The sequence below is a fragment of the Chionomys nivalis genome, chromosome 2 (genome assembly GCF_950005125.1).
Source record: "Chionomys nivalis chromosome 2, mChiNiv1.1, whole genome shotgun sequence".
Lineage (NCBI taxonomy): Eukaryota > Metazoa > Chordata > Mammalia > Rodentia > Cricetidae > Chionomys > Chionomys nivalis.
The window spans coordinates 103,661,248-103,686,179 of NC_080087.1; the positions used below are offsets into that span (position 1 = coordinate 103,661,248).

At 54.4% G+C, this 24,932-nt stretch overlaps 1 protein-coding gene across 13 annotated transcripts in view; it reads left to right on the forward strand.

The window, feature by feature from the left end:
* The window catches only part of Kif1a (kinesin family member 1A), an 86,435-nt gene that overhangs the window by 57,807 nt on the left and 3,696 nt on the right, over nt 1-24,932 (forward strand). For 6 of the 13 annotated variants that reach the window (XM_057761966.1, XM_057761968.1, XM_057761974.1 and 3 more), the window contains 20 exons: nt 486-571; nt 1,419-1,557; nt 1,657-1,825; nt 1,987-2,077; nt 2,454-2,572; nt 3,282-3,337; nt 4,191-4,299; nt 4,740-4,806; nt 4,905-4,989; nt 7,240-7,345; nt 9,545-9,571; nt 17,870-17,984; nt 18,877-19,010; nt 20,421-20,482; nt 20,770-20,915; nt 21,304-21,504; nt 22,210-22,287; nt 22,787-22,911; nt 23,627-23,779; nt 24,238-24,430. In XM_057761966.1, the coding sequence (XP_057617949.1) occupies nt 486-571; nt 1,419-1,557; nt 1,657-1,825; nt 1,987-2,077; nt 2,454-2,572; nt 3,282-3,337; nt 4,191-4,299; nt 4,740-4,806; nt 4,905-4,989; nt 7,240-7,345; nt 9,545-9,571; nt 17,870-17,984; nt 18,877-19,010; nt 20,421-20,482; nt 20,770-20,915; nt 21,304-21,504; nt 22,210-22,287; nt 22,787-22,911; nt 23,627-23,779; nt 24,238-24,430 (2,261 nt within the window). Of the gene's footprint in view, nt 1-485; nt 572-1,418; nt 1,558-1,656; nt 1,826-1,986; nt 2,078-2,453; nt 2,573-3,281; nt 3,338-4,190; nt 4,300-4,739; nt 4,807-4,904; nt 4,990-7,239; nt 7,346-9,544; nt 9,572-16,712; nt 16,737-17,869; nt 17,985-18,876; nt 19,011-20,420; nt 20,483-20,769; nt 20,916-21,303; nt 21,505-22,209; nt 22,288-22,786; nt 22,912-23,626; nt 23,780-24,237; nt 24,431-24,932 lie in introns of all 13 variants that reach the window. The other 7 variants (XM_057761969.1, XM_057761976.1, XM_057761972.1 and 4 more) reach the window with 2 other exon arrangements.

The following is a 24,932-nucleotide window of genomic DNA, read 5'->3' on the forward strand; positions in this document are numbered from 1 at the left end:
TCTTGTCACCCCTGTCCGGCCCTGTGGCCATGGGTTGGGGTCAACTCATGCATTGAGCCCCATTGGGGCTGGTCCTGGCTATCAGACACGGTTGGCTGGGTGGTGGCAGAGGAGTAGCCACACTGATGGAGGTGACATAGTAGGGCCCATGAGCTCTGAAGAGGGTGGTGGAGAGGTGGCAGGAACCTGTTGCTCTCCCTGAGCACCTGGGACAGGCAGGTCGAACAGGGTAGGGCTTTGTGGCTCACGATGGGTGGTTATGAGAAGGACATGCCTCTGGGTCCCTGAGGCAGCACAGGCTGATGGTTAGTGTGTCCTGGTGACTCCTGAGCTGCGGGTGGTGATGTTGGCTGCTCAGGGCAACTAAGAATCTGGTCACCAGATTCCTATACCCTCTCCACAGTCCCGGCCGGGGCCCTTTGGCCTGGCTCTGTCCACTATGGAAACAAGTTGGCCAATCAAACCCCTGCTTATTCCTCTTGCAGCTGATGAAGAGGCTCCAGATTATGGCTCAGGGGTCCGTCAGTCAGGGACTGCTAAAATCTCCTTTGATGACCAGCATTTTGAAAAGGTACTATGAAGGCTTGCCTTGTATATTCCTTCCACATAACCCTAGGCTCTAGGGGATCCTTGGCAGGAATCCATGGGCGTGGAGTCTTTTTTCTCTCCCTGAGCACTGTGCCTGTCCCATCCCTTGCTGTCTAAAACACACAAATGTCCCTTCCCCAGTTTGTCAGGACCCACTTGGTCCAATCATCTTCCCGAGTCTCCCACAGCAAGGCATAGAGCTGGTGAGTAAAGGCAGCTTTTTAGAATGGGCACCCCCATTCTCTCTCCTCTTGGGTTAGCTGTTCTCGGGGTTCCTATAGCGTACTATATTTTCTACCATCCTTCTTCTGCTTTCCCTCAAACCTGTGAGAATGAGAGCAACCCCACTGAGGCCGCCCTCTGACCCCCACAGAAAGGACTATCTGAGGAGATGGTAGAGAGGTTAAGTCCATGCGTGCCCCTCTCCAGCCGTGCTTATTTAGCTACCTAGCTTAAGATCTCAGCCTGAGGATGTCCAGGATGGGAGAACTGCCTGTGACCTGCCCCCAGGAAGGCCCTAGTGTCCTGGGGGTAGAACTAAAGGCCAGGAATGGTTCCCGGATTCCCTTTCCTATGTCTCAGGCACTGAGGCAGGTGGTGTGTTCCTCTCGGGCAGACCTCAGCTCATCTAAACCAGAGTCAAGGTGGGCTGCTCATGGCAGTGGGATGAGAGGCCTAGACGGGTGGGTGCTTCATCTAGGGATCAGTGGCAAGGCTGGCTCAGGACCCTAGAGACCTAGGCCCCGGTGCACAGATCTCTAGTCTGTGGCAGGGTGGCTTTAGCTTAGCCGTCTAGCTGATGGGCTTTCTCTAACTCTGTGTCCTCACAGTTCCAGTCTGAGTCCTGCCCTGTGGTGGGGATGTCCCGCTCAGGGACCTCCCAGGAGGAGCTGCGCATTGTAGAAGGCCAGGGCCAGGGTGCTGACTCTGGGCCTTCAGCTGACGAGGTCAACAACAACACCTGCTCAGGTAGGTGCGGCCTCACTGTGTGCTACACAGATGTGTGGGACCAGGGCCTGAAGAGCCTGGAACCTAGAGGCCCTGTCCCTCTGCCCTGGCTCCCAACAGCTGTGACTCCTGAAGGCCTCCTAGACAGCCCTGAGAAGACCGCTCTGGAGGGACCCCTGGACACAGCCCTGGACCACCTCCGCCTAGGCAGCACCTTCACCTTCCGGGTGACAGTCCTGCAGGCGTCCAGTATCTCTGCTGAATATGCCGACATCTTCTGCCAGTTCAAGTGAGCCTGTTGTCTGTACCCTGGGCTGCTGGGAAGGGGATGCTCTCCTGAGGGGCGCACGCCCACATAGGCTGTGGGCCATGCAGCCTCATGTGATACCCAGTGAGGCCACAGGTCCTTGCTGCAAGTCCTTGCTTCAAGTTCCTCTTCTTGATCCGCAGCTTTATCCACCGCCACGATGAGGCCTTCTCCACTGAGCCCCTGAAGAACACTGGCAGGGGACCCCCTCTTGGCTTCTACCATGTCCAAAATGTAGGTCCTGGCCCCTATCCCTGAACACCCAAGGTCCTTCTACAAGACTAAGCTTTGTTTTCCCTTCCTATCCGGTCTTTCTCCTCTGAATGGGCTGTCCTGGGGGCTGTTTGGCACCAGGTTGTAGAACCTCCGGTGCCATTCTGGGATACTGACGTACAGCTACATAGCAGGGGAATCTGTGATGTTTAAAATTGGAACCTGGGGTCAGAATAGAGGTCCTGAAAACTGCTCACAACGAGCCCTGAGCAGACACGGGCACCACATCCAGGGATGTCGTGGCTAGAATTGGTGCAGAGGGCTGGGCCCAGAATACTGTGTTTTTATAGACACAGAACTTTTTCAGATACGATCCATACTTTCCCTCCTCTCCTAGATTGCGGTAGAGGTGACCAAGTCCTTCATCGAGTACATCAAGAGCCAGCCCATTGTGTTTGAGGTCTTTGGCCACTACCAGCAGCACCCATTCCCACCTCTTTGCAAGGATGTGCTCAGGTCATCTGCCTAGGTCGCCCAAGTGTCCCATGTACCTCTGATGTCCTCTCCTTAGCTGCCCGGCATGGTCAGAGCATGGGCTGTGCCTGCCACTGCCCTTTGGAACTGGGTTCTTTAAGGACCACTGTTGTCAGTACCTTGACCATCAGCCAAGCGTGGGAGTCTTCCGGGGATTAGGCCGGGCTTTGCTGTGGGCTGGCCACTTCTAGGAAGGGAACCGCTGTCTGATTCCCCCAGTCTTTGGGGAGAGGGGACAGAGGGAAGTCTCAGGAGGTGGGGGTGTGAGGTTAAGGGACCTGTAAGCCATCGCACCATGGGTCCAGGAGATGGGACAGGAATTATAGCCACCCTGAGGTCTGGAAATATGTTGACGGGCCTTTGCTCCTCTCCAACGCTATTTCTCGTCAGCTGAGCAGACCTCACAGCTGAGGGATGCCCAGGGTACAGGAATGGAAGAGGGAAGCAGCAGGGATTATTTGGGACGCTGAGTCCCTGGGGCCTTGTGGAGCCTCTGGGATAGTATCTAAGACCCTAAGGGTTCCTCCTCTCATATCTAAGCATGTACAGAGACCTGGGGTTCTTCCTGTATCTGGTGGGACAGGAAACTAAGGGACACATGAATGCGCTTCTGAGCAGGCTGCCCTGCCCTGGGCTGCCCCAGGACTAAGACACCAGCCTAGGTCTGCTCACTCTGACTTTTCCTCCACAGTCCCCTGAGGCCCTCACGTCGCCACTTCCCCCGGGTCATGCCACTATCCAAGCCAGGTAGGTGAGGTTCTCCTTAGTCCAGGGGGGGCAATGAGGGCCCCCACTATGGGTGAAAGTGTGGTTGGACCCCGCTGTGGGTGTAATGGTCTTTCAGGCTGCAGCTGACAGCAGATGTCTTCTGGCCTGAGGAATAGATAGTTTTCGGCTTTGTGCTCACCAGCCTGTCCGCAAGGGAGACATTTAGACCCAGTGACTGGTGACATAATGAACACTCAGCGGGGACTCAGTGGAGGAAGGGCCCAGAGCAGGGGCTGTGGACAGACATGGTTGAGCCCAGGAATACATGGATGAGGTGGGGTGGGTAGAAGCGGTCAGGGGGTAGACATATTGGAGAGCCAGCAGAGCTGAGTTTAGGGCATCCCGGGCAAGTTGTGGGTGCTTGGCAAGACACACTTGGATTGATACATTTTGCTGTGTCCCAAGTGTAGATCAGGTAACAATCCGGGCAGAGGAGTCTTTTTTTTTTTTTTTTTTTTACTTATTTATTTTTATTCTTTTTTAATTAAAATTTCCACCTGCTCCCCATTTCCCATTAGGGCAGAGGAGTCTTATACATTGGGAAAACCTATGAACAAGTGTCTCTGCCGCCCTAGCGGTGCGTGGAGTCCCTAACCACCACTCTCACACCCACGTGTGTAAGGCCACATGCTCCTACCTGGGTGTAGAGAGTGTAAGTGTCCACACATCTGAGACCAGTTCCAGGTTTCTCATGCCTGACTGTGTAGAGCTGGGGCTGACCTGGCCATGGGTAGACCAGTTGGGTACCTCTGGGCAAGTTGTTGCCCATGCAGCCTTTGCTGATCTCTCCTTGAGTGCCCCATCCCACGGCATTGCTTTCTTATCTTCCTAGTGCCCGCCACTAAGCTCAGCACGATGACACGGCCTTCCCCAGGTCCTTGCCACTGCAAGTATGACCTGCTGGTCTACTTCGAGATCTGCGAACTGGAAGCCAATGGCGAGTGAGTGGGTACCCGGAGTGCCCATGTTGGTTGCCAGCTTGGAGCCTAAGAGTCTGTAAATAAAGAGGAGAGGGGCACTGGGAATGGTGTTCTGAAAGCAGCTGAGAATCCACAGTGGCTAACATGGGAAAAGAGGGCCGGGGAACTCTGAGCTGGTGTCGGGGAGGCCTGGGACCAAGTTCTCCTTGAGTGTCCCAGTCTTGAGGCACGGATCACAGAAGTCCTGATACAGCTGTGCCCAGGTCATTGGGTATATAGATTTCTGACTTTTAAGGTACATGGGAAAATATGAGAAAATATGGGAGCCGTTACAGACAGACAGCCCTGAAGGACCTGCTCTCCTGAAGGGGTTTTCAGCTCTGCTGACTCTGGGACCAGGTCTCGTGCTGTGGGTGGGATGGAGGAGGGGCTTTGCATCTCACCACCACCATCTCTTCCAGTTACATCCCTGCTGTGGTAGACCACCGTGGCGGCATGCCCTGCATGGGGACCTTCCTTCTCCACCAGGTGGGAAGCCTTCCCTGCCTTCCCCAGAGCTTGCCCTGCCCTGAAATTCCTTGTATCCCCAGTGCCACCTGACTGTTCCCTCTCCTGGCACGTGACAGGGCATCCAGAGACGGATAACCGTGACGCTGCTGCATGAGACAGGAAGCCACATCCGCTGGAAGGAAGTGCGAGAGCTGGTTGTGGGTGAGTGGGGCAGGCAGGGGTTACCTCAGGAGCAGACAAAACCCTGGGATCTAAAACCACAGTTCTTCCGGGCGGTGGTGGCGCACGCCTTTAATCCCAGCACTCGGGAGGCAGAGGCCAGCCTGGTCTAAAAGAGCTAGTTCCAGGACAGGAACCAAAAAAGCTACGGAGAAACCCTGTCTCGAAAATAAAAAAAAAAATAAAACCACAGTTCTGTTTTGTGTGGGGGTCTGGCTAGGTCATGAAGTCTTTTTGCGATTCAGCCCATCGCCCAAAAGGGAGTGCCCTGGATCTGCTATAGTACCAAGTTTCTACCAAATCTGTTGCCCTTCCAGGGTTGTTGAAACCACAATTAAATGGCTTAAAACAACAGGAAACTACTAAGTGTCACAGTTCTGGAAGTCAGGGTACCAGCAACAAGCATGCTATCTGGGACTATCTGGGACACTTCAGGGTCCTTCTCTGCTTTGTCCAGTCTTGGGAGGTGGCTGTGATCCTGAGTGTTAGCTTGTGAAAGAGTACTCCAGTCCTCAGCCCTATAGGGCGGGCTCCACACATTTTGATGGTGCCAGACACATGGCAGTAGGGCTACCACACTCACCCCGTGACGACTTCAGCTTGGTCAATGCCACCGCTGGGCTATGGGGTCGGGACTCTAGTGCACTTTGCTAGGGAGAGCAAGAACACTGTCTTTCTCTGTGACCTCGTCTTTTGAATTCCCCTTTACCAAGCTGTCCCCTAGACCCTCATTGGGGGACATGGGTAGATACTTATCCCAGTATGTACCTTGGGGCCGAGGTATATCTATCTAGAAGCAGCTCCCAGTCCTGGGTAGGCAGGATCTCAGGACCAGTGTCCTTAGACTGACCTGTCGTCCTGGGTCCCCACACACAGGGCTGTGGAGAGTTGGTCTGGGTACCAGGATGGACGCTTGGGCTTTACAAGTGTGTGTCAGGGATCAGAAAAAGCATGAAACCCGTGATCAAAGTATCCTATGGGGAGAGTCCAAGCTAAATCCATCCCAAGGCCAAGGTCAGACTTAGTACCTGGCTTCTGAACCCAGCTATCGCTGGAGTGGGGGCAGTTCTGCCTATGCTGTCATCCGGTGGTGTCCCATGCCACCATGTCCTCCCTCTCAGATGGACAACCCAGACTGTCTTAAATCTCACCTCTCTTCTTCTAAAAATGCAGACACCAAAAGCTGCCGATTTGTGGTGGCAGTGGGGACTTAAAGGAAGTGAGGGAGATACAACCATGAAAATTTGGTCCCATTTAGGTTATTGCTAAACCCCAAGCCTAACATCCCTAGCATGGGCCTTTTAGGCCCTGTGAAGTGGACATTGCGAGAAGGGCCATCAAGATGGATGAAAAATAAGAGACCTTGGTGGCCATGAACTCCATATAGGTGGCCCTTTGAGGGATATAGATGACCCTAACCCAGTCCCCACCTCCCTCTTGTATCCTGCCCGAGTCTCTCCTCAGGTCAATTTCCTAGCGTTGAGTATCTGCTCTGGGCAGGCTCTCCTTGCCCTAAACTCCTACTTGCCATGGGTATCCCAAGTACTGGAGAGTTTGGCATCAAGAAAGGACCCTAGATTGTCCCCTCCCAGAATCCTTATGCTGCAGAGCTGCAGGGAGCTGGGCAGGATGGCCCAGAATGTGCAGTGGAGGAGAGGCATGCTGGTCACTCTCTTGCCAGGGCAGAGAACCTGTGAGCCAGATGTGGGCTCCTTTAAATGAGAAGATATTTGCTTTCAGGCTGAGGAGTTAGGAGACGAAGTATCTCTCTCACAGACAGACAGATGGACACCAAAAGCAGGCATCTTCTAGGCCTGAAAGAGTGGTTTGTACATGAAGAGCATATGCAGGGACGATGTGGCTTCTCCCTTTGTTATTATCTTTAAGCATAAAATGGGGTACACTCATTCCTCAGTCTGATTTAGGTCCCCTTGTCCCACAAGTAGAAAGGCCTGAGCTTGCTAAGCTAGGCAACTGAGATCCACCAGAAAGTGTAGAATTGAAAAATAGAACGCAGCCCTCTGCTGGAAGGAGACAGAGGAAGGAGACACTGGCCATGTCACAGGAACCATCAGGTTCCCATCAGCCTCCCTGTCCACCCTAGTGCCCCTTACATGGCTAACAGTCATGTAGGGAATCCACTCGCTAACCTGGCTTCTGTCTAGAGGCCTCAGTATACCTGGGCCACTAGCCTTCCCGGGCAATGACATTTGGCCACTGCCCTTCCCGCAGGTCGCATCCGAAACACTCCAGAAACTGATGAATCTCTGATCGACCCCAACATCCTGTCGCTCAACATCCTCTCATCAGGATATGTCCACCCAGCCCAGGATGACCGGTGAGTCACAAGGAAGGTGGGAGGATCACAACCCCCACTGACCAGCTCGCACACGGGTCAACCACACCAGCCTATTATGGCCTCTACTGACCAAGGCACTCATGCCATGGCCAGCGCCAGGCCCACATTCCCTCTTTCTGACACCTAAAGGAACAGAGCAGTGAGTGGTGGCCCGTGGCCTCCGAGTCTCTCTGCTCCCTCAATTGCATGTCCCCCATCTCTGGTTTACACATTCACGTCATCCTGTCTCCTGGGGAGTGTCAGCATGGGCTTGTCCTGTCCCTGGGGGTTTGTGGGTAGATGGTTGGTTACAGGGGGTGGGAGACCAACACCCAGGCCATGTTTCTGAGGACCACACTGATAGGAACAGGTCTGAAACCTCTGGCAGGGAGGATGAGTGGGGATCAAGAAGGCAGGTCAGAGTTGGCAGCTGAGTAGTTCGAACAGGTTGTGAGTTACCACTTAACACATGCTTCTCAACACTTTCCAAGCTCCAGAGAGTCCCAACCCCCATCTTCATTTAAACAGTAGAGGGGTAATGCCCCCCCCCCGCCCCAAGATGTTCTTGGCAGCCCTGAAGGGTTTGCCAAGGTGCTTGGGCATGACAGAGTCACACAAATGCTGCAAGGGCCAGAGTTATCCTGTAAGAGTCATCATGCCAGGGCGGATGCCCAACTGGACAAAATTGCCCGGGACACAGTCTCCCAAGGATTTGTGGGGTATTTGGCAGGGGCTGAGTCCCAACATGGGTCTTCCTCAATGACTCAGCCTGGACCAGGGTCAAGGAGTCAAGAGCTGACCCAGGAGCTGTAGCTGAGGCTATATGTTGTAAAACATTTTTTAAGGGTGCAACACCCTTGGAGAAGCGCGGGAGGGTCACATCCCTGTGAGGGGTTGCATGGACCCAGAGTCCTGGAAGTGGCGTCTGTTCTTCCGACTTCTGCATCCAGAGCTCCTCTTCTGCACAGACACATAGGGAGGGACCAGAAGAGGTGCTCCCCCAAAGCACCAGAGGCAGCTTCAGCTGAGTGGCAGTGAGTACAGCCAACAGGAGAGGACGGAGACTGGGGTGTGCCCATGTGGCTCTGGTCCTCACCCCGCACTTCCGGAGGTGTTCTCTTAGGAAGGTGGTACTATGAGGACTAGGCTGGAGTTCACGTTGAGAGATAGGAGGGGAGCCAGACTACTGTGTGAGGGGGACCCAGAACTTCTTCTGGTCTTTCATCTCCTCCTGTTCTGCAAGTGCACCCTGCTGAGGCAGAGAGGCCTATGACGCCTAATATGGGTGCTGCCCCCTAGTGTTGGCCACTGTGCCTGAGCATGGGAGTTCAGGGCCACAGAGGCAAGGGTGAGGGCCTGGCTGCCACTGAGTGCTAAGGGGTGCTTTGGGGTCTGGGAGTGGCTTAACCCCCTTGACCTCTGATCACCCACTGCAGGACATTCTGGGAGCCAAGGGGAGGGGTAGGACCAGGAGGTCAGTGGGTAGGTGGGAGCCTTCCAGACCTCCCTTTTAGTTGTCTCCTTGTGCTGAAGACCTTATTGCTGGTGTCTTCTTGTCATCCATCCCCCACCAGCCCAGCTATCCTTGACCCTAGCTAGGTAGGGGACAACTATGAGGCCAGGACTCATTGTTCCTCAGCTGACAGGACGCTGGTTAAACAGGCTCAGGCCTGGCCCTGGACTGACTAGCTTCTGTCCTGTTCCCTGTCCAACACCACACCTAGGCTGGAGGCCCTGGGTGCCAGGAGGAGGGAAGACAGATGTGGCCCCTCGCTTGGCTCTTGCCCTCGCTGTCCCCGCTGGTGCAACCCCAGCCCTTCCTACCCCAGAAAAGCCTCAGGCACGCTCCTTGGCCCATGGCCTCCTCCCCAGAGCCCGCTGGGGCCAGCTTCCTGTTCCCTGGACATGGCTGACGACATCCTAGGAGCCATTGAGAGCCAGGCTGCTCAGAGATCAGCCACTCCATAGAGGCTGAGGCTTGGGCCTGGCCTAGCTCTGCCCAGGGCCTCAGGCTACCATTCGCTTTGCCACACCTGGGCCTCTTCCTGCTCCACGGTCCCTGCTTTGCAGCCCTCCCTGGCCCTGAACGGGTTAGCCAGCCACAGGCGGCTGCCCCCCGCTGCCGCTTGCTGCTGTCCCCTGCTGTCCCACTGCCCACCCGCAGCTCTTCACTAACGTGTGGTTGTTTGTGTTTTGCAGGCAGTTTCTTGATTCGGACATACCTAGGTACCATTTCTGTCCCTTGGTTTGATTTTAGCCTTTTTCCCTCCCTCCTCCTTCCCTGGTCACCTACACAACCCTAAGATTTTAATTTTTTTTTTTTTTTTTTTTTTTTAGCTTTTTCAACTCATAACCTGCTCACCTTTCCTTCCTGTTTTCTCCCTCCTTTTAATTTCATTTCCTCGGAATAGCGTTCTGGTTTTATTTTAATTTTCCTCCCCAGCCCCACCTTCCTGGCTGAGTATCTCCCACCTTCTCTAGCCTTCATTCCTGATTTTGGCTGCTTTTGTAGTTTTCTGCCTCTGTAGACACTGGCCGGCCTCCTGCTCCTCCCACCCCAGCCTTGCCTTCTCTGCCAGCCTCTAGCCTGGCCACAGCGGGTGCAGGTTATCTCGCGCATGCAGGCTGGACAACCCGGCTGTTGGGCTGCACCAGCTCACAAGGGCCAGCCAGTTCCTGCAAGGGGCCATAGCAGGCAGAGCCAGGAGCATGGGGAAGGGGCAGACAGGACTCACTGCCAGGAGACTCCAAGCTCCCATGTGCTCCACAGCTGCCCAGGAGCCCTTTTTAGGCCAAGTCAGGAAGAGGGACCTCACTCTAGCCTCACTATCCCAGCCATGGCCTCGGCCTCACTTTTTGGAAGTGGCAGGCGCTAACTCCGCAAGAAGACTCGCAGGACTTTGAACGTGGCTTGTGCCCATTTCAGACTCACTAGTGCTGAGTAGGGGGGATTGCTGTGACCTCCTTTTACCTGGTCCGAGGAAGTCCCAGAACACACTGGCCTATGCTGGGACTGTGATCTCTGGGAAAGGACTTCCAAGTCCTGTGTCCATATTGGGTCCAGGGAGAACTTGGGGCTGTTCTGAATGGGAAGGCCAAGGTGTCACCTTCTGGGCACTTGCAGGACAGTGGCCAGAGCTTCCTGGTGGTTGTCTGTCTCGTGGGTCAGCTTTCTTAAAGTCACGAATGCTGCTTAAACCTTTAAGCTGCCTTGCCTACATAGAGTTCTAGGATGGAGTGGGCTGTGTCCTTCTCGGGCCATGGCTGTAATGATCAATGCGGATGGCATTCATTGGCCGTCTTGCCTGGGTACCTGGGAGTGAGGGCCCCAGAAGGAGGCTCTATGGGGTTATGGAGCTGTGGTTCTCTGAAGCATATTCCCAGGGCCATGGATGTGGGACACCTGAGTTACTGACTCAGGTCAGTAACTGTGGGCCAAGAGCTGAGTGGACACTCCCTGGAGACCTGGGGCTAAATGAGGCAGAAACCTCATCAAGAGACAACTGAAGTGGTGGCCACACTCAAGCAGGGGACATAGCCCTTTCAAGCCTGAACATTTCTCCCTACCAAGATCAGCTGGGTGGGCTCACTGGAGGAGGTGGCGTGTGGGTTGTGGAGGCAAGTGATCTATGCAGAGATGGAATAGAATGGGGCTTCTGTCTGCTGGCAGCCTCTGTGTGTTTGAGAGGTCTTCTTGACTGGACCAGATAGCTCTAGCTACGAACATCTAGTGCCTCCTGGGCGCCTTCTGAATGAGCAAAGAGACACTGGTTCTGTGCAAAGGAGGAAGCTGGTTTTTTTCCCCTTGGTACTTCTTTCTCACGAGCTCTGATTATGCACCTGGGTTTGACCTTCTTGGAGCTGACCCTCCCATTCTAAAAATAAATGTGTTAGTAACAGGCCTGGGGCTTGGCCTATTGAGAGAGAAGGAAGGAAGGAAGGAAGGAAGGAAGGAAGGAAGGAAGGAAGGAAGGAAGGAAGGAAGGAAGGATAGGAAGGAAGAAACGAAAGGCAGGAAGGAAGAGCAGGAAGGAAGGAATAAACAAAGGAAGATCAGAAAAGAAAGGCAAGGAAGGCGGGAAGGCGGGAAGGCAGGAAGGCAGGAAGGAAGGAAGGAAGGAAGGAAGGAAGGAAGGAAGGAAGGAAGGAAGGAAGGAAGGAAGGAAGGAAGGAAGTCCTTAGATTGGAACTAAAGCTTCCTCCCAAATCCAGTTCTACATGACAGGAATCCATCGTGGTGGCCAGTAATACCATCACGATCATGAAGGAGAAAAGTCTTATCACATGTGATCCTGGGACCACACAGCTGAGCCAGAGGCATCCTGATTAAGTCATTTGCTAACTAAAGAGGGACATACAAGTGCCAGAACTTTCTGGATGTTACTTCTGCCCTGCGGATGGGGAATAATGAGAGCTGCGGGCTGTCGTGAATTAGCTGATTCATGCAAAGCTCTCAGTTCAGGTCCAACATGAGTCTCCCATCCTTGCCACTGACAGTGGCATTTGGTGTAAGAATGCAGAGCCCCTAAACAAATTTGTGGTTTGTATCCTAACTGCTGAGGAACCACACCAAGACACAATGGGACACACACAGGGACTCCAGAGAGTTGTAGAATGCTAGCCTGAGTATTTATCACTTAATCCACATCTTAAAAGACAATCTGACCTCTGCCCCTCCTGTGCTCCTTCATACCTCGCCTGCCCTGAGTTACGGGGTTCCCCTAGATAGATATAAGGGGCAACAGGTCCTTCTGAAGCGTCCCCAGGAAGTAGAGACACAACTGGATCTTGGCTCTCTTCATCTGCCCAGCTTCAGAACTCATTTTCCCAATGCTCCGAGAGTTCTCTAGCCTTCTGGACAGGGCCAGATGCGGGGTCTCATGGAAACTTATTTTCCTATCTGTCTCCCCTGACGTATTTGTGAGCCCATAGCGTTCACTCTTTCAGACGTCCCTCCAGTCCTGTGAGCTGTCTTTAGCTTGACATTAGGAACTCTGGGTCCAGAGACCCAAAGCCTATTGGATACTCATTCACCCCATCCCCACTGCAGTTGGTGATGGAGCAGGCTCTGTCCTTGCCTTGAGGCCCCAGGGTTGGGGTGAGGGGTAGCAAAGAACTTTGCATCGGGATTCAGCTCCTGGAACCTCCTTGATGAGGGATAGGCCCGATGAAGAGACAGCACCAGGAAGAAGAGATTAAACCAGGCTGGGAGTGGAAAGGGGTCCCGTGAATACAAAAGGAGAGAGTCAGGCAAGTGATGAGGATTTCTCTAAAGGTAGGTCTGGCCAGGGTCCTTCTCCAAGGACAGTGACTCTCAAGACTGGGCCTGGCCATGTGGGCCGGCGAGTCATAGAATGAAGGTTGTCTATCAGGTACAGAAGTCATTACCAGCTCAGGTTGCCTCTACTGGGCTCTGGCCCCAGCCCTTGCCTGATAGATCCTGAAGAGAGTCACACTCTCTTCTGGGTTCCCATATGCTCCTATGGCCCATGTATCAGGAAGAAGGTCTCTGCAGCTGCATGCCTCCTATCTAGCCTGCCTGCCATCCCAGCTCCTCAGCCCGCATCCTCGGCAGGCTTCAAGCTCAGCAGCAGCTCTTCCTCCTGTAGGCGCCCTCCTCACCTGTTCATCTCGGATCTCCCTTTCCCTGTCTTGATCTGGTAAATACGTCTTCGGGTTAGGATTCAGGCTCTATCATCACACGTCCCCCCAAGGATGGGACCCTTGAAGGAGCCACAGGTGACCTTGAAGAGTGAGGAAATTAAGCCAGGATGACCAGGACCCGGTCAGAGAGGTGGAGAGCCACCCTTAACCTGCAGGGTGGGTTTGGAGTGCAGGTGGCTGGTCCAGCCTTCCTAGGATGTTTTTTGGTGGCAGCAAAACTCAGCCTGGTTGTGCGGCTGCCATTTTAGTTCTGGGAGAGGGTCCAGCCACATGTGGCCACTGTCCATCCTGGGTCATCAGATCCGGAGCTACGGGTGGAATTTGTGCTTGGCTTTTGTTGTGCCATGTCCAGACCTTCCGTACAGGATCTCCAAGGTCAGCTTGGGAGTGGTTCCCTTGTTCAATTTGTCATCAATCATGCCATCAAGCCCCCACGGTGGAAGGAACTGCCCTGACCGTAGACTGGGAACCTGTGACATCAGTGAGCCTGTGAAGGGGCTTCCTTGGAGGACCTGGACCCCCGCCCCCCCCCGCTGGAAACACACTTCTCAGGGCATTTGGGGTTTGGGGCTGCAGTCGTAGGCCTGGAGTTTTATGTTCAGATCCTCAGGAAATCCCCTTGCACTGATACCCGCCTTGTTTGCCCTCCGCGACTGGGATACCTTCAAGGTCTCAGAGTCATAGAGCCACAGCATAGTTCAAGCACACTTTGATTACCGTCAGCAGCAGGCAGCGAGCTTCACCCAAGAGTGACGACATGTATTTACAAGTTTGCACAGGAACACGTGTGTCCTAGTGACCCACAGGCTTATTTAGGGAACATGAGCAAGAGGAAGACTTTTTTGTAAAGGTTTTTCTTTTTTCGGACTATATCAGGTGTTTCGAAACAGTGATCTTTAGTCGCAGTGATCAATACCAAGAGACGTCAGTAGTAGGTTGACCAGACACACTGGGTAGCTGTCCTTGCGCCAGCACCTGTGCAAGCTCGTGGTTTTGACTGCCTTGTGACAGTCACTTGCAGGCAGTTGTGATGAGAAGCCTCCATCCATGGCTTCCTGGCTTTAGCCTTCATCCGTCATAGCTGACACAAGGGAGTCCATTTCAATGCGACCTTGTCCTCTGTTCTTCCGCACTATCACAGACGGTAGGAGCTGGTGCTCTGTAGAACCTGGTGTGTTCATGAGCTGCCCTCTGTCGGCCAGGCAGGAAGTGCATCTGCCTCCACAACGACTGGGGAAGTGCCTGTTTCTAATTTACAAACGTGTGGTGGCATGGGATCACTTGGCCAGGCGCCTGCAGCCTGTCTGTGATAACGGAGGTAGACAGAGTGGGTGTCCCACAGCGCCCACTGTCCTCTCTATGGGCAGCCCTTGGTCAGTGATGGCAGAACTCACCACATGGTTTATAGCCTGCTTGAGCGCTTATGCTTATTGTATCACAGGTCTGAACTTGGCTGTCCTGTTTGTAGCCTTGCAAGGGTGGCTGTGTCCCCTTAGAAGAGAAGAAAGCCACACAGTAGGCCTCCTGGTGTCCCTCCAGGTCAGCGAGCCAGTTAGAGGCAGGACATTGCCTAGAGATCCCACCTACTACACCCTCTGACTTTAGGAGGAGTCTTGCTGGCCAGCCTTTCCTTTTGAAGACCCTATGTCACCTGCCCACACTCTGCATGGTACCGATCAGCCATTTCACATCCCTTCCATTGAATGGGGCCCCAGAAATGCCACATCTATAGGGACGCCAAGGGAGTACACACAGTAGTCACGGACTCAGGTGGCCCCAGAGGGGCCGCAGTCAGAGCAGTTGCTGATGGGGCTTGGAGGGACTTTACCTGCCCTAGGCCTGTTTCTTCAGCTGTATTTGGAGGGTCCCCAAGATGACGGGGAAGCAGAGCAGATAGCAGAGGCCATTTGGGGTCAACTGAGGTTGTCTGCTACAGGAAACACCAGCCAGAGTCTCTGACTCAGTGGTATGGGGTGAGGCTCAAGAATGCACATCGTAACAAGTTCCCGAGCGGTTCTGGTGTAGGGTCTTGGCTGTTTGGACTGCTCTCGGAGTGTGTCTGAGAGTGGCTGGTCCATTTCCCAACACTCTAGGAAACTATCTGAGGTTGGGTGACTAGGAGAAGGGTGTTTGGGCTCAGAGTTCTGGTCCACTGTGGGTTGGAGGACTTGCATCTGGAGAAAGCCTCTTGTTGCAGAGTTATAAAGTGACGCAGAGTCAAGGGACCAGAAGCAAGAGTCGCATGCTTTGCCTGTCTCCTCTTAGCCATCAGAGTTTGGTCATAGAGAGCCCCTGGCCAGCTTATCATGTCTAGAGGCCGCATCTCTAGACACCGTCTTCCAACCTGTGGATGCCTCACAATAGGGCACACATTTTGACCCAGGAATGCTGGGGTCCCCACCTCCAAACTATTCACTAAATGTCAGCCTGTAAGGAATGAGGGGGTGTGTGGAGGAGATCCAGGCTTCCCCTGGGGTACCTGATACCCAGTGATCCAACTGGATCCTGAATTCCATGTGGAGTAAGGGCCCACTACACCTCCACGGGCCTCCCCATTGTCCTTGTCTTGGGCTTTCCTATGCAGGACACCTGGGTCCCACCTAATGGCCTGCATGTTTGGTGGAACCCATGAAGGTGGCAGTCCGTCTGCTTCCCCTGAACCATCCCCAACTTGCCCGCCCTCAGCAGAGGCCTTAGGGACGTTGGGAAGCTCCAGACCCTCCAGTCCTTGGGGCACCACAGTCTATGTCCCATGACCTAAGTCATGGCTGGTGGAAAGTAAAGGCTGGCCACAAGGCCCTATGTGTGTAGCCCCCAGAGGACAGCCGGTGACCTCTAAGACGAGGGACCGAGCATCACTTGGGAGTAACTTGCAAGAAGACTCATGACTGCTGATGTCGGAGCCTGTTCTGGTTGGCCACCTGACCGCTGGAGGATGGGGCAGTGTCTGAAAAGGCCAGTCCTGCTACAGAAAATGATCCAAACGGAGTCACACCTGCCTCAAATAGACATCTGCTGGTCAGGCCTTCAGAGATAGCCCAGTTTGCTTGGGTTTGTAGCATCCTCCACCTATACACTCAAGGGCCACCATTTCGTTTTCTCTTACTTGGGCCTGGGTTAAGGCGGCTTTAGACCCAGCTGGCAGGGCACCCCAGATAAGCTCCGAGACCCCACTAGTCTGGCCAGATTCATTCCTCTGGGTTTTTTCACTCAGGTTTGAGAAACAAGGACAGGCCTGGGGCTCAATCCTTGTGGGGGAACCCAGGCTGGGGAAGCCATACTTTTCACACACACACACACACACACACACACACACACACACACACACACACCCCACATTCAGAAACTGCAGGCCACTTCAGAGACTTTGAAGGCAAAGAATAGTAGATGCAGGTGCATGGTCCAAGCAAGACGTGACAGTGGTGGTCCTACCCTGGCATCGTTGTAATGGTGACCCTGGCTCTAAGATGCCCCCCATTCCAACCCTCATGCTCTCCTCACCCCCATGTTAGCTCCTTGGTTCTGAAGGGTGCCATGACCCTTGTGGTCATAGCTGGAAATGGTTTCGTGAGGATACTGGGGCATCTGTGGGGCTGGGCTGGGGCTCCAGGGGGCCCCTCAGCAGCTGTGCTGGCCATGGAAGGCCTGTTCTGACGTCTCGCTCTCTTCTGTGTGTGTGCGTGTGTCCTGGCTGCGCCCTTAGCGTTTCCTTCGGAAATGACACTAGGTACAGGCACCATTCTCTCCTGCCCTCGCTTGCTCCACCCCCCTCTACTCTGTCCCTTCCCCCTTTTCCTCCAGTGCTGCCTGCTCTTTGCCCTGTTCTGGTTGCCCGCTGTCTCCTCTTGCCTTAGACCTCTCCTTAGTGACACGTGTCTTACAGTGGCCCTGCCCAGCCTGCTTTGTCCCATGCCCCTGACCCGTTGACCCCGTATCCTATTCCCCGGACAGTGTCGTACAGGATGAAAGGCAGCGCCAGTCAGACTCTCCCATGGCCAGGCATCTCAGGGAGCCGGCCGGTGTCCTTGGACCGCCTGGCCATGAGGTGGTAGGAGAGTGTGCTGCCGCCTGGGCTGTGAACTGTGTGTCAGCGAGGATGCTTGGACAGGATGGGGCTGTGGAGTGGCCATGCTGTGAACCGAGGCAAATCTTCTCCCTGGAAGCCCTGGAGATTTGTGTTAGGATAAATAGTACAGATACTGTCCCACAACAGCCGTCTTCCCGAGAAGGAGCCTCTGGGGATTGTGGTGCAGGGGTCCCTATGGTAGAGGCAAAGTCCTGGGCTCCTGGTAGCCACCTTGAGCCAACCTGGGCAAATCTGAGCCCTGCTGACCCCCCGGCTGGAGATAGGGACAGAGGAAAGAGCCATGGTTGCTATTCCCATGGACCTGCTCTCAGGAGCCCAAGGGATGCTGTTCACAAGCCACCGTTTCCACTCCAGGCATCCTCCCCAGAGCCTTCCCCTGGCAGCGTGAATCTCCATGGAAAGGGGTGGGTGGAGGAGGAGTTAGCTAACTTGGGGAGATCCCTAGTGATGCCTCTTGGCTCAGACTGAGGCTGGGACAGCCCCCTCCCCTTCCTCTGCCTTCCTCCTTGCCCCTGGTGTGTCCTCTGAGGGCTCTCCCCTTCCTCCTAGTCCACACCATGGAGCCGAGGAAGCTGGAGCCGGCAGGAAATGGCCCTATGGAGGCCCCTGCTTGGTGCTAGGTCTGAGTGAGGAGGGATCTGCCACCCAAGCTTCCCGACCTGTGACTCCAACGACCCCCCCTGCAGTTCTGCCCTCTGTGTGTGTCTGCATGTCCCCGTTCCCGCCAAGAGCAGCCCCACACGTTGTCCTTTACCTCGTCTGCTTTCTTCCAGGACTTTCTACCAGTTCGAAGCAGCCTGGGACAGCTCCATGCATAACTCTCTCCTGCTCAACCGTGTCACCCCTTACCGGGAGAAAATCTACATGACCCTCTCTGCCTACATTGAGGCAAGACACCCACATCCACAGCACTGCCCCCCCCATAGCTCGAGTGACACTGAGGTCCAGTGACCTCCTCCCCCACACTCTCTTTCCAGAGAATGCCTCAAGTCCTTGAGTAAACCCATATGCCTTTGATGGCAATGCTCAAAACTAGTATACACCTGTATCTTTAGTGTGTGGATTTTAGCTTTGAGACTGCAAAAGGACTGCGTGACATCATTATTACCTTACATCAATATTCCAGAAATGACAAAAAATAGAAGCACTTTACTGCCACTCCTACCTCCAGGCTATGTATGGCCAGGTGTGTGCTGTGGCCCCTGAGTGTTTCTGCCTGGGCACAGCAAGCAAAGGAGAAGTGTGGGGATGGTGGGAGTGAGGGCACCGCTTCTCCATAGAGACAAATCACTCTGGATATCAGCTGTGGGCTGCCTCAGGGGCAGTGACACAGCCCGGCAAACACCAGTAAGGCCCCATCTTCACATTTGTTGTGAGATGCCCACTATGTGCAGCTAGAGTTACCAAACATCCACAGGAAGGAGTTTGCTGTGGTCTTTTAGAGTCTGGAATGAGAGTGGCCAAGTTCGGCCTTGAGCTACAAGAAGATTTCAGGCTATGCCCCTGGTTTACAGTTACACAGCCAAGGAGCAGAACAGGTTTAGTGCCCTGGAGATCCTTGCTAGTCTCTGTCTTCAGCAATGGGGGGGGGGGGGGGGGGCAGAGCCCTGGCTCCCTCCCCTAGGATTCTGCCCAGGGTCAGGAGCAGGCGTTAGTGCCTTCAGTGACTAGCTCTTATATCCTAGAGGAAGGTGGGGAGGGATGGACATTGTGCCTGGTTAGGCTGGGGCCTGGGCGCTCTGGACCATCTCTATGCCTTGACCTCTGTCGTCTGTCACAGATGGAGAACTGCACCCAGCCAGCCGTCATCACCAAGGACTTCTGCATGGTGTTCTACTCTCGCGACGCCAAGCTACCCGCCTCACGCTCCATCCGCAACCTGTTTGGCAGTGGGAGCTTGAGGGCCACAGAAGGGTGAGCTCGCTAGGGTGGGCAGAGGTGGGAAGCCTGAGCTTCAAAGAGGGGAGCCTTGGGTGTCACCCAGGTAGACAGACACTCCTGTGTCAGGCAGCCTAAGCTCCACAGTGCAGGCTGCTGGAGTGAGGACCAACCATCCTCCCTGCAGCTCCCTGTCTTCAGTTGTACCTGCTGGGCAGTGGAAGCACATGTAGGAGACATGCATCATGTCAAGTAGGCATGACGGAGTCCTCTATTCTCTATGGGAAGCAGAGAGGCCTATGGACACCAACCTCCCCACGGGTGCCCTGCAACTCTACCCCAGGAATTTCTGCCCTTAGGTCTGCTTGCAGCTCACAGGAGAAGCTGAATGAGTGTGGTGGGAGTGGGGTGAGAGAAATGGCTTTGCTGAACCCTGGAAGGCCCAAGGAAGTTGGGTTTCAGATACCGGATCATCCTCTTCCTCCTCCTCTTCCTCCTCCATTCTTGGCGCTTACTGTAGCTTCAGTGGGAGGGCCTGAACTTGAACCACGGAGGGTGGAGGGGGCAGTGAGGCCCTCTGCAGCTCAGTGCAGGCCACTAATCTACCACACGGAACCAGGGTCTGGGCCAACTTCGGGCACAGCCAAAAGGAAGGTGCTTGAGGATTAGGACTCAGTGGCCATCAAGGCCCAGCTCTGTGAGAGGGTTGTGTTGGTGACCTTGGTGGCATTGGTATCATAAGAACAGGAGGGTTTCTCTGTGGGGTTTGAGGACTTCAGGAGACTGATGGTACCTGGTGCTGAGTGTAGCAAGTCTTTCTCTGTCCCACCAAGTCAGCTCCCAAATAACCACATGGAGACTAATTATTATTAATTATGAAAAGCTCGTCTGGATAGCTCATTTCTAACGAGCTCCTGTAACTTAACCCATTTCTTTTAATTTACACATTGCCACATGACTCTTGGCTTGTCACCTCCTCTCCTACATGTCATGCTTCCTTCATGTCTCCCCACGACTCCTTCCTCTTCCCAGTGTTCTCTCTGCCTCCCCCAAATCCTGCCTAGCTATTGCTCATTCAGCTTTTTATTAAACCAATCACAGTGACAGACATATCTTCACACAATGTAAAGGAATGTTCTACAACGGCTGAGGATCTGGGCGGGGGACGACAAATATGTCCATGTCTCTGTGTACCCCAACTCCCCCCAAGCAACTCCTGCTTCCAGAAGGGTCATTTAGTTCACACAGCCGAAGTCTCTTTGGGGTCTTGATCTAGAGCAGAAGTCTACATAGAGACTGTCGCTCAGGAGGTAACATTAACACAACCTGAACAGGCTACCTGCCTTAGGCCTGTGATGAGATCTGTGCCCAGAAGACATCAGCGGTGGTGCTCTGTCCCCAAAGCTGTGCTTGCTAATGATATGACCTCTCCCTCTGCTTCCTCAGCAACCGCGTGACTGGTGTGTATGAGCTCAGCCTTTGCCACGTGGCCGATGCAGGTAGCCCAGGTAGGAGACTGTCTTGACTACTCTCTGCTGGGACAAGAGTCAGCACCCTGGGACTCCTGGCTAGATTTCCCTCCAGTCTCCAGCATGTCCTCAGATGGGAGGGCAGACAGGAGGAATCAGGTTTGCTAGCTGCTGTGGCCACCTATGTCACAGTCTCATGGGAGAGGGACTGTTAGGCAGTCTGTGGGTGAGGCCCAGGGGAGCCAGTCTTGAACCCAGAAAGGAAAGAACTTTGGAGAAACCTGATGTCTGTCTGTCAGAACGCTAGAGTATCAATCCCCATACAGGGATGCAGCGCCGGCGCCGGCGTGTGCTGGACACATCAGTAGCCTACGTCCGGGGTGAGGAGAACCTGGCTGGCTGGAGGCCTCGGAGTGACAGCCTAATCCTGGACCACCAATGGGAGCTGGAGAAGCTGAGCCTTCTGCAGGAGGTGAGTGTGGGAGGCACTGGGGACCAAAAGGCACAGGAGAGCAGGACTAGGCAAGTGTAGCTAGTCAGCTGTGACCCGAAGGAAGCCCAAGTGAAGCCAGAGAAGTGCCCTCTGCAGAGAGCTGGCACTGCTGGGTCTACCCACAGGGCACACACAGGAAGCAGGATGCAGAGGCACAGTCCCCTACTGCTCACAGCGGGGCCCGTGAGCATCATGGGGAAGCCTCGCTATGAAGGAGACGGCAAAGCTTGCCTGGGACTTCTGAGTCCTGCCAGCAATGTGTCCCTCAGGTTACTAGCCATAACCCAGGCAGAGAGGACTTTCCCACACTTTACCAGGGGCCCCCTGCTCTGGCTGGTGCCCCCTCTCACCTTTGTCCCCTTGGCAGGTGGAGAAGACACGGCACTACCTGCTCCTACGAGAGAAGCTGGAGACCACCCAGAGGCCTGGCCCCGAGGCGCTGTCGCCAGCCTCCAGCGAGGACTCTGAGTCCCGCAGCTCCTCGGGTGCCTCTTCCCCACTGTCAGCTGAGGGTCAGCCATCACCCCTGGAGGCGCCCAATGAGAGGCAGAGGGAGCTGGCCGTCAAGGTAGGTTGGGCTGGTGGGTGCTGTGGCCACAGCAGTGACCCAGCCTGGTCTATGGCAAGCTCTAGTCTGAGTTGCCAGGAGTTTAGGGATGGGGATGATTGGATCTAGTTAGTTCTTTGCCTGCTACCTTCCCCCACTTCACTCTCCTTCAGAACCCCCAGTCTGAAGCCTTTTGTAGGTTCCATCCCAGCAGTGACTTGCCATCTCTGCGATCTCTGAACTGCTGGGGAGCTAGCTCCCTGCCTCCATGCAGAGCCAGTCCTTGCTACTAGACGGGCCATTAGGGAGGCCTCGTGTCGTTTTTTTTTTTTTTTTAAAGATTTATTTATTTATTATGTATTCAGTATTCTGCCTACATATAAATATAGGCCAGTAGAGGGCATCAGATCTCATTACTGATGGTTGTGAGCCACCATGTGGTGGCTGGGAATTGAACTCAGGACCTCTGGAAGAGCAGTCAGTGCTCTTAACTTCTAAGCCACCTCTCCAGCCCAGGCCTTGTGTCTTTAGGTGATGCTAAGTCACAGCCTCCCTAGAAGAACAGTGTAGAAGCTCCTTAATGTGTCCCACCCCATGGCTGGGTGGAAGTGTTGCCTCCTCAGCTTCCTGTTCAACAACTCCCCACCTGGCAATGTCCGGGGCAGGGTGGTTGGAGGCCCCAGGCTGCCATCAGCGCAGGTCTAACCATGCGTTCTCCGTCTGCAGTGCTTACGACTCCTCATGCACACTTTCAACAGAGAGTACACCCACAGCCACGTCTGCATCAGTGCCAGTGAGAGTAAGGTAGGTTCATGTCCCAGATGTCTATAGTCGGGGGTGAAGATCTCAGTTCTCATGGCCCAGTGAGATACCTCATAGCCGAATGGCTGGTTTCCCTGGGCCTGGGATCTGAGGAGACTGGGGTGTGAGTGAGGGCCTGACCTGGCCCATCTCAGACCACCTGGTGTCTACCCAGGCCCTGTCTTCTGCTCGCTTCCTGTCCCCTTGATATTATCATATTTTCCTGGGACCATCATCCTGCAGGTTCCTACCAACTCCAGAAGCTCCTGACCCTGTAGACGCTGAAGGGGGAACCCACCTGAGTCAGGGCAGTCTGAAGCCCTGGGAGGAATAGTCAGGACTCTGTAGGAGTTAGAAGGAGGCCAGGGGTACAAAAAACGGAGCACCCTGAGCTGGGAAAAGCGGGAGGGAGGGCATACAAATCAGAAAGTAAAACGCAGGCCAGCCTCATCCTCCTCCAGGCCCAGGGGTTCAGCTGAGAAAAACTTTCTGTCCCCTGCAGCTCTCTGAGATGTCTGTCACCCTGATGCGGGACCCATCCATGTCTCCTCTGGGTGCGGCCACGCTCACTCCCTCTTCCACGTGCCCCTCTCTGATTGAAGGACGCTACGGTGCCACGGATGTGAGGTGAGTGAGCTCCGCTACTGGAGAAGCTTCCTGACACCTGAAGCCAATTGGTGACAGTTGCTGGGACTCAGGGATGGAGAAAATAGGTGCTAGGTCCCAGAGAAAAGCGGGGCCTGGCGGAAGGATGCACTGGGCTTCTTGGAGTACCTGTGTCCATCCTGCTCATACAACCTCTGTGCCCTCTAGCTCCTAGCTAGCACAAATGAGAGATATATTAGTGATAAACCCGGAAACAAGAGAACAGAAACACCACCCTTTCCAAGGACAGGGCTCTAAAATTCTCAGTGGAGAGAAGGTAATTTGACCGGCGGAGGCTGTGGTTTAGCATGGTAAGGAAACCCCACCTCCCGTTGTAACATTACTGATTACTAAGAGTTTGGGCTGTTTTCATTTTTTTACTTTAAAGAATATTTTAGACTTTCCAATTAAAAAAACAAACAAGCAAAAGTAAAAAGCATAAACAAACAATCAAACAGAAGGCATGGAACATTCTCTCAATACAGAGCAGCCTACCCCGGCTGAGCGACCATGGAGCCTGTTCACTCAGCCCAGTAGCTCTGGAGCCAGGTGGACTCTGACGCCTGGGTACTCCTCCTGAGGACTTAGCCAGACAGCCCCTGAACCATTCCCCAGCAGCTCTGAGGAGGACGTTCCCAGGAAACACTAGTCCCTTGAAGAACCATGGCAGAAGGCCAATGCTACTTTCCATCTCTAGGACCCCCCAACCCTGCTCCAGGCCCGCCAGTCCAGAGCCCGAGCTCCTGCCAGAAATTGACTCCAAGAAGACGCCTTCCCCTGCTCGGGCGTCAGAGGCAGACAAAGAGCCCCAACGCCTGCTGGTCCCCGACATTCAAGAGATCCGAGTCAGGTATGCGAGGTCTTTGACCCAGTCAGAAGCTGTCTAGCAACAGGCACCCAACCCTGATGAGTGTGCAGGGCAGAGCTCGGTGCCAGGGACCCCCTCACCTATGTACAAGGAAGTCAGGCCCCTCTGGCCCTTGGCACAGAGGGGAAACAACCAGAGAGTAGAGGGTTGAGGAATCGGGCAGAGATGGGGACCGAGTGGATGGTGGGTACTGGGTAACTGTTCTGAAACTTCAGCTTTTTCCTCCCGAATCTCCCCACTGAAAACTGGGGAATTAGCGCAGATGTGAGTTGGTGGTTCTGCTCTTGGGTATCCCAAGGCAATATCAGTTACCTTTTCACGTCTCCTTCCTTCCCGAGGGCCTAGTGCAGGGTCATAGAGTGTGAGCCCCCGTGTTGGTCCCCTACCCCAGCTGACCACCCAAGGTTCCTGAGCCAACAGGTGTTGTCTCTGTCTCCCAGCCCAATCGTCTCCAAGAAGGGGTACTTGCACTTCCTGGAACCACACACGGCTGGCTGGGCCAAGCGCTTCGTGGTGGTGCGGCGCCCCTACGCCTACATGTACAACAGCGACAAGGACACGGTCGAGAGATTTGTGCTCAACCTCTCCACGGCCCAGGTGGAGTACAGCGAAGACCAGCAGGCTATGCTCAAGGTGCGGCCGGGGCCCAGCTCAGACGTACTGAGTCCACCAGGGGCGGTACCCACTTTTCCCTCCCTGACCTGCCCCTTTCTGAGCCTCAGCAGCCACTGATGATAGTGTTGCCATTTGTCCATGCAATGGCCAGCAGTTAGGTCCTGTCCTGGGGCTCCCGAGAACCCTGGCAGGTCGGGTTACAGCTCCAACAAGCTCTCTTGCCAAGGCTCTCCACAAGCAAACAGTGCTCTAGAGGTGTGGGAGCCAGCCCCTCTGTAGCTGGTTGGAGGGAAGGGCTCTCCAAGACTGGAAGGAGGCTACAGTGCCCACCGGATATTTTATCTCTTGTGGTGAGAGCAAACTATATGGACCTAGTTACTATACACAACCAGCACAGAGGGCACGGATGAATGGGGCACTTCAGCCAGGGTCCCAGGCAGAGGTGTGGCCCATGAAGGTCAGAGTCATTCCCTGGGGATACAAAGCAGCATGAACACAGAACTGGAACAAGCTTCCCGAC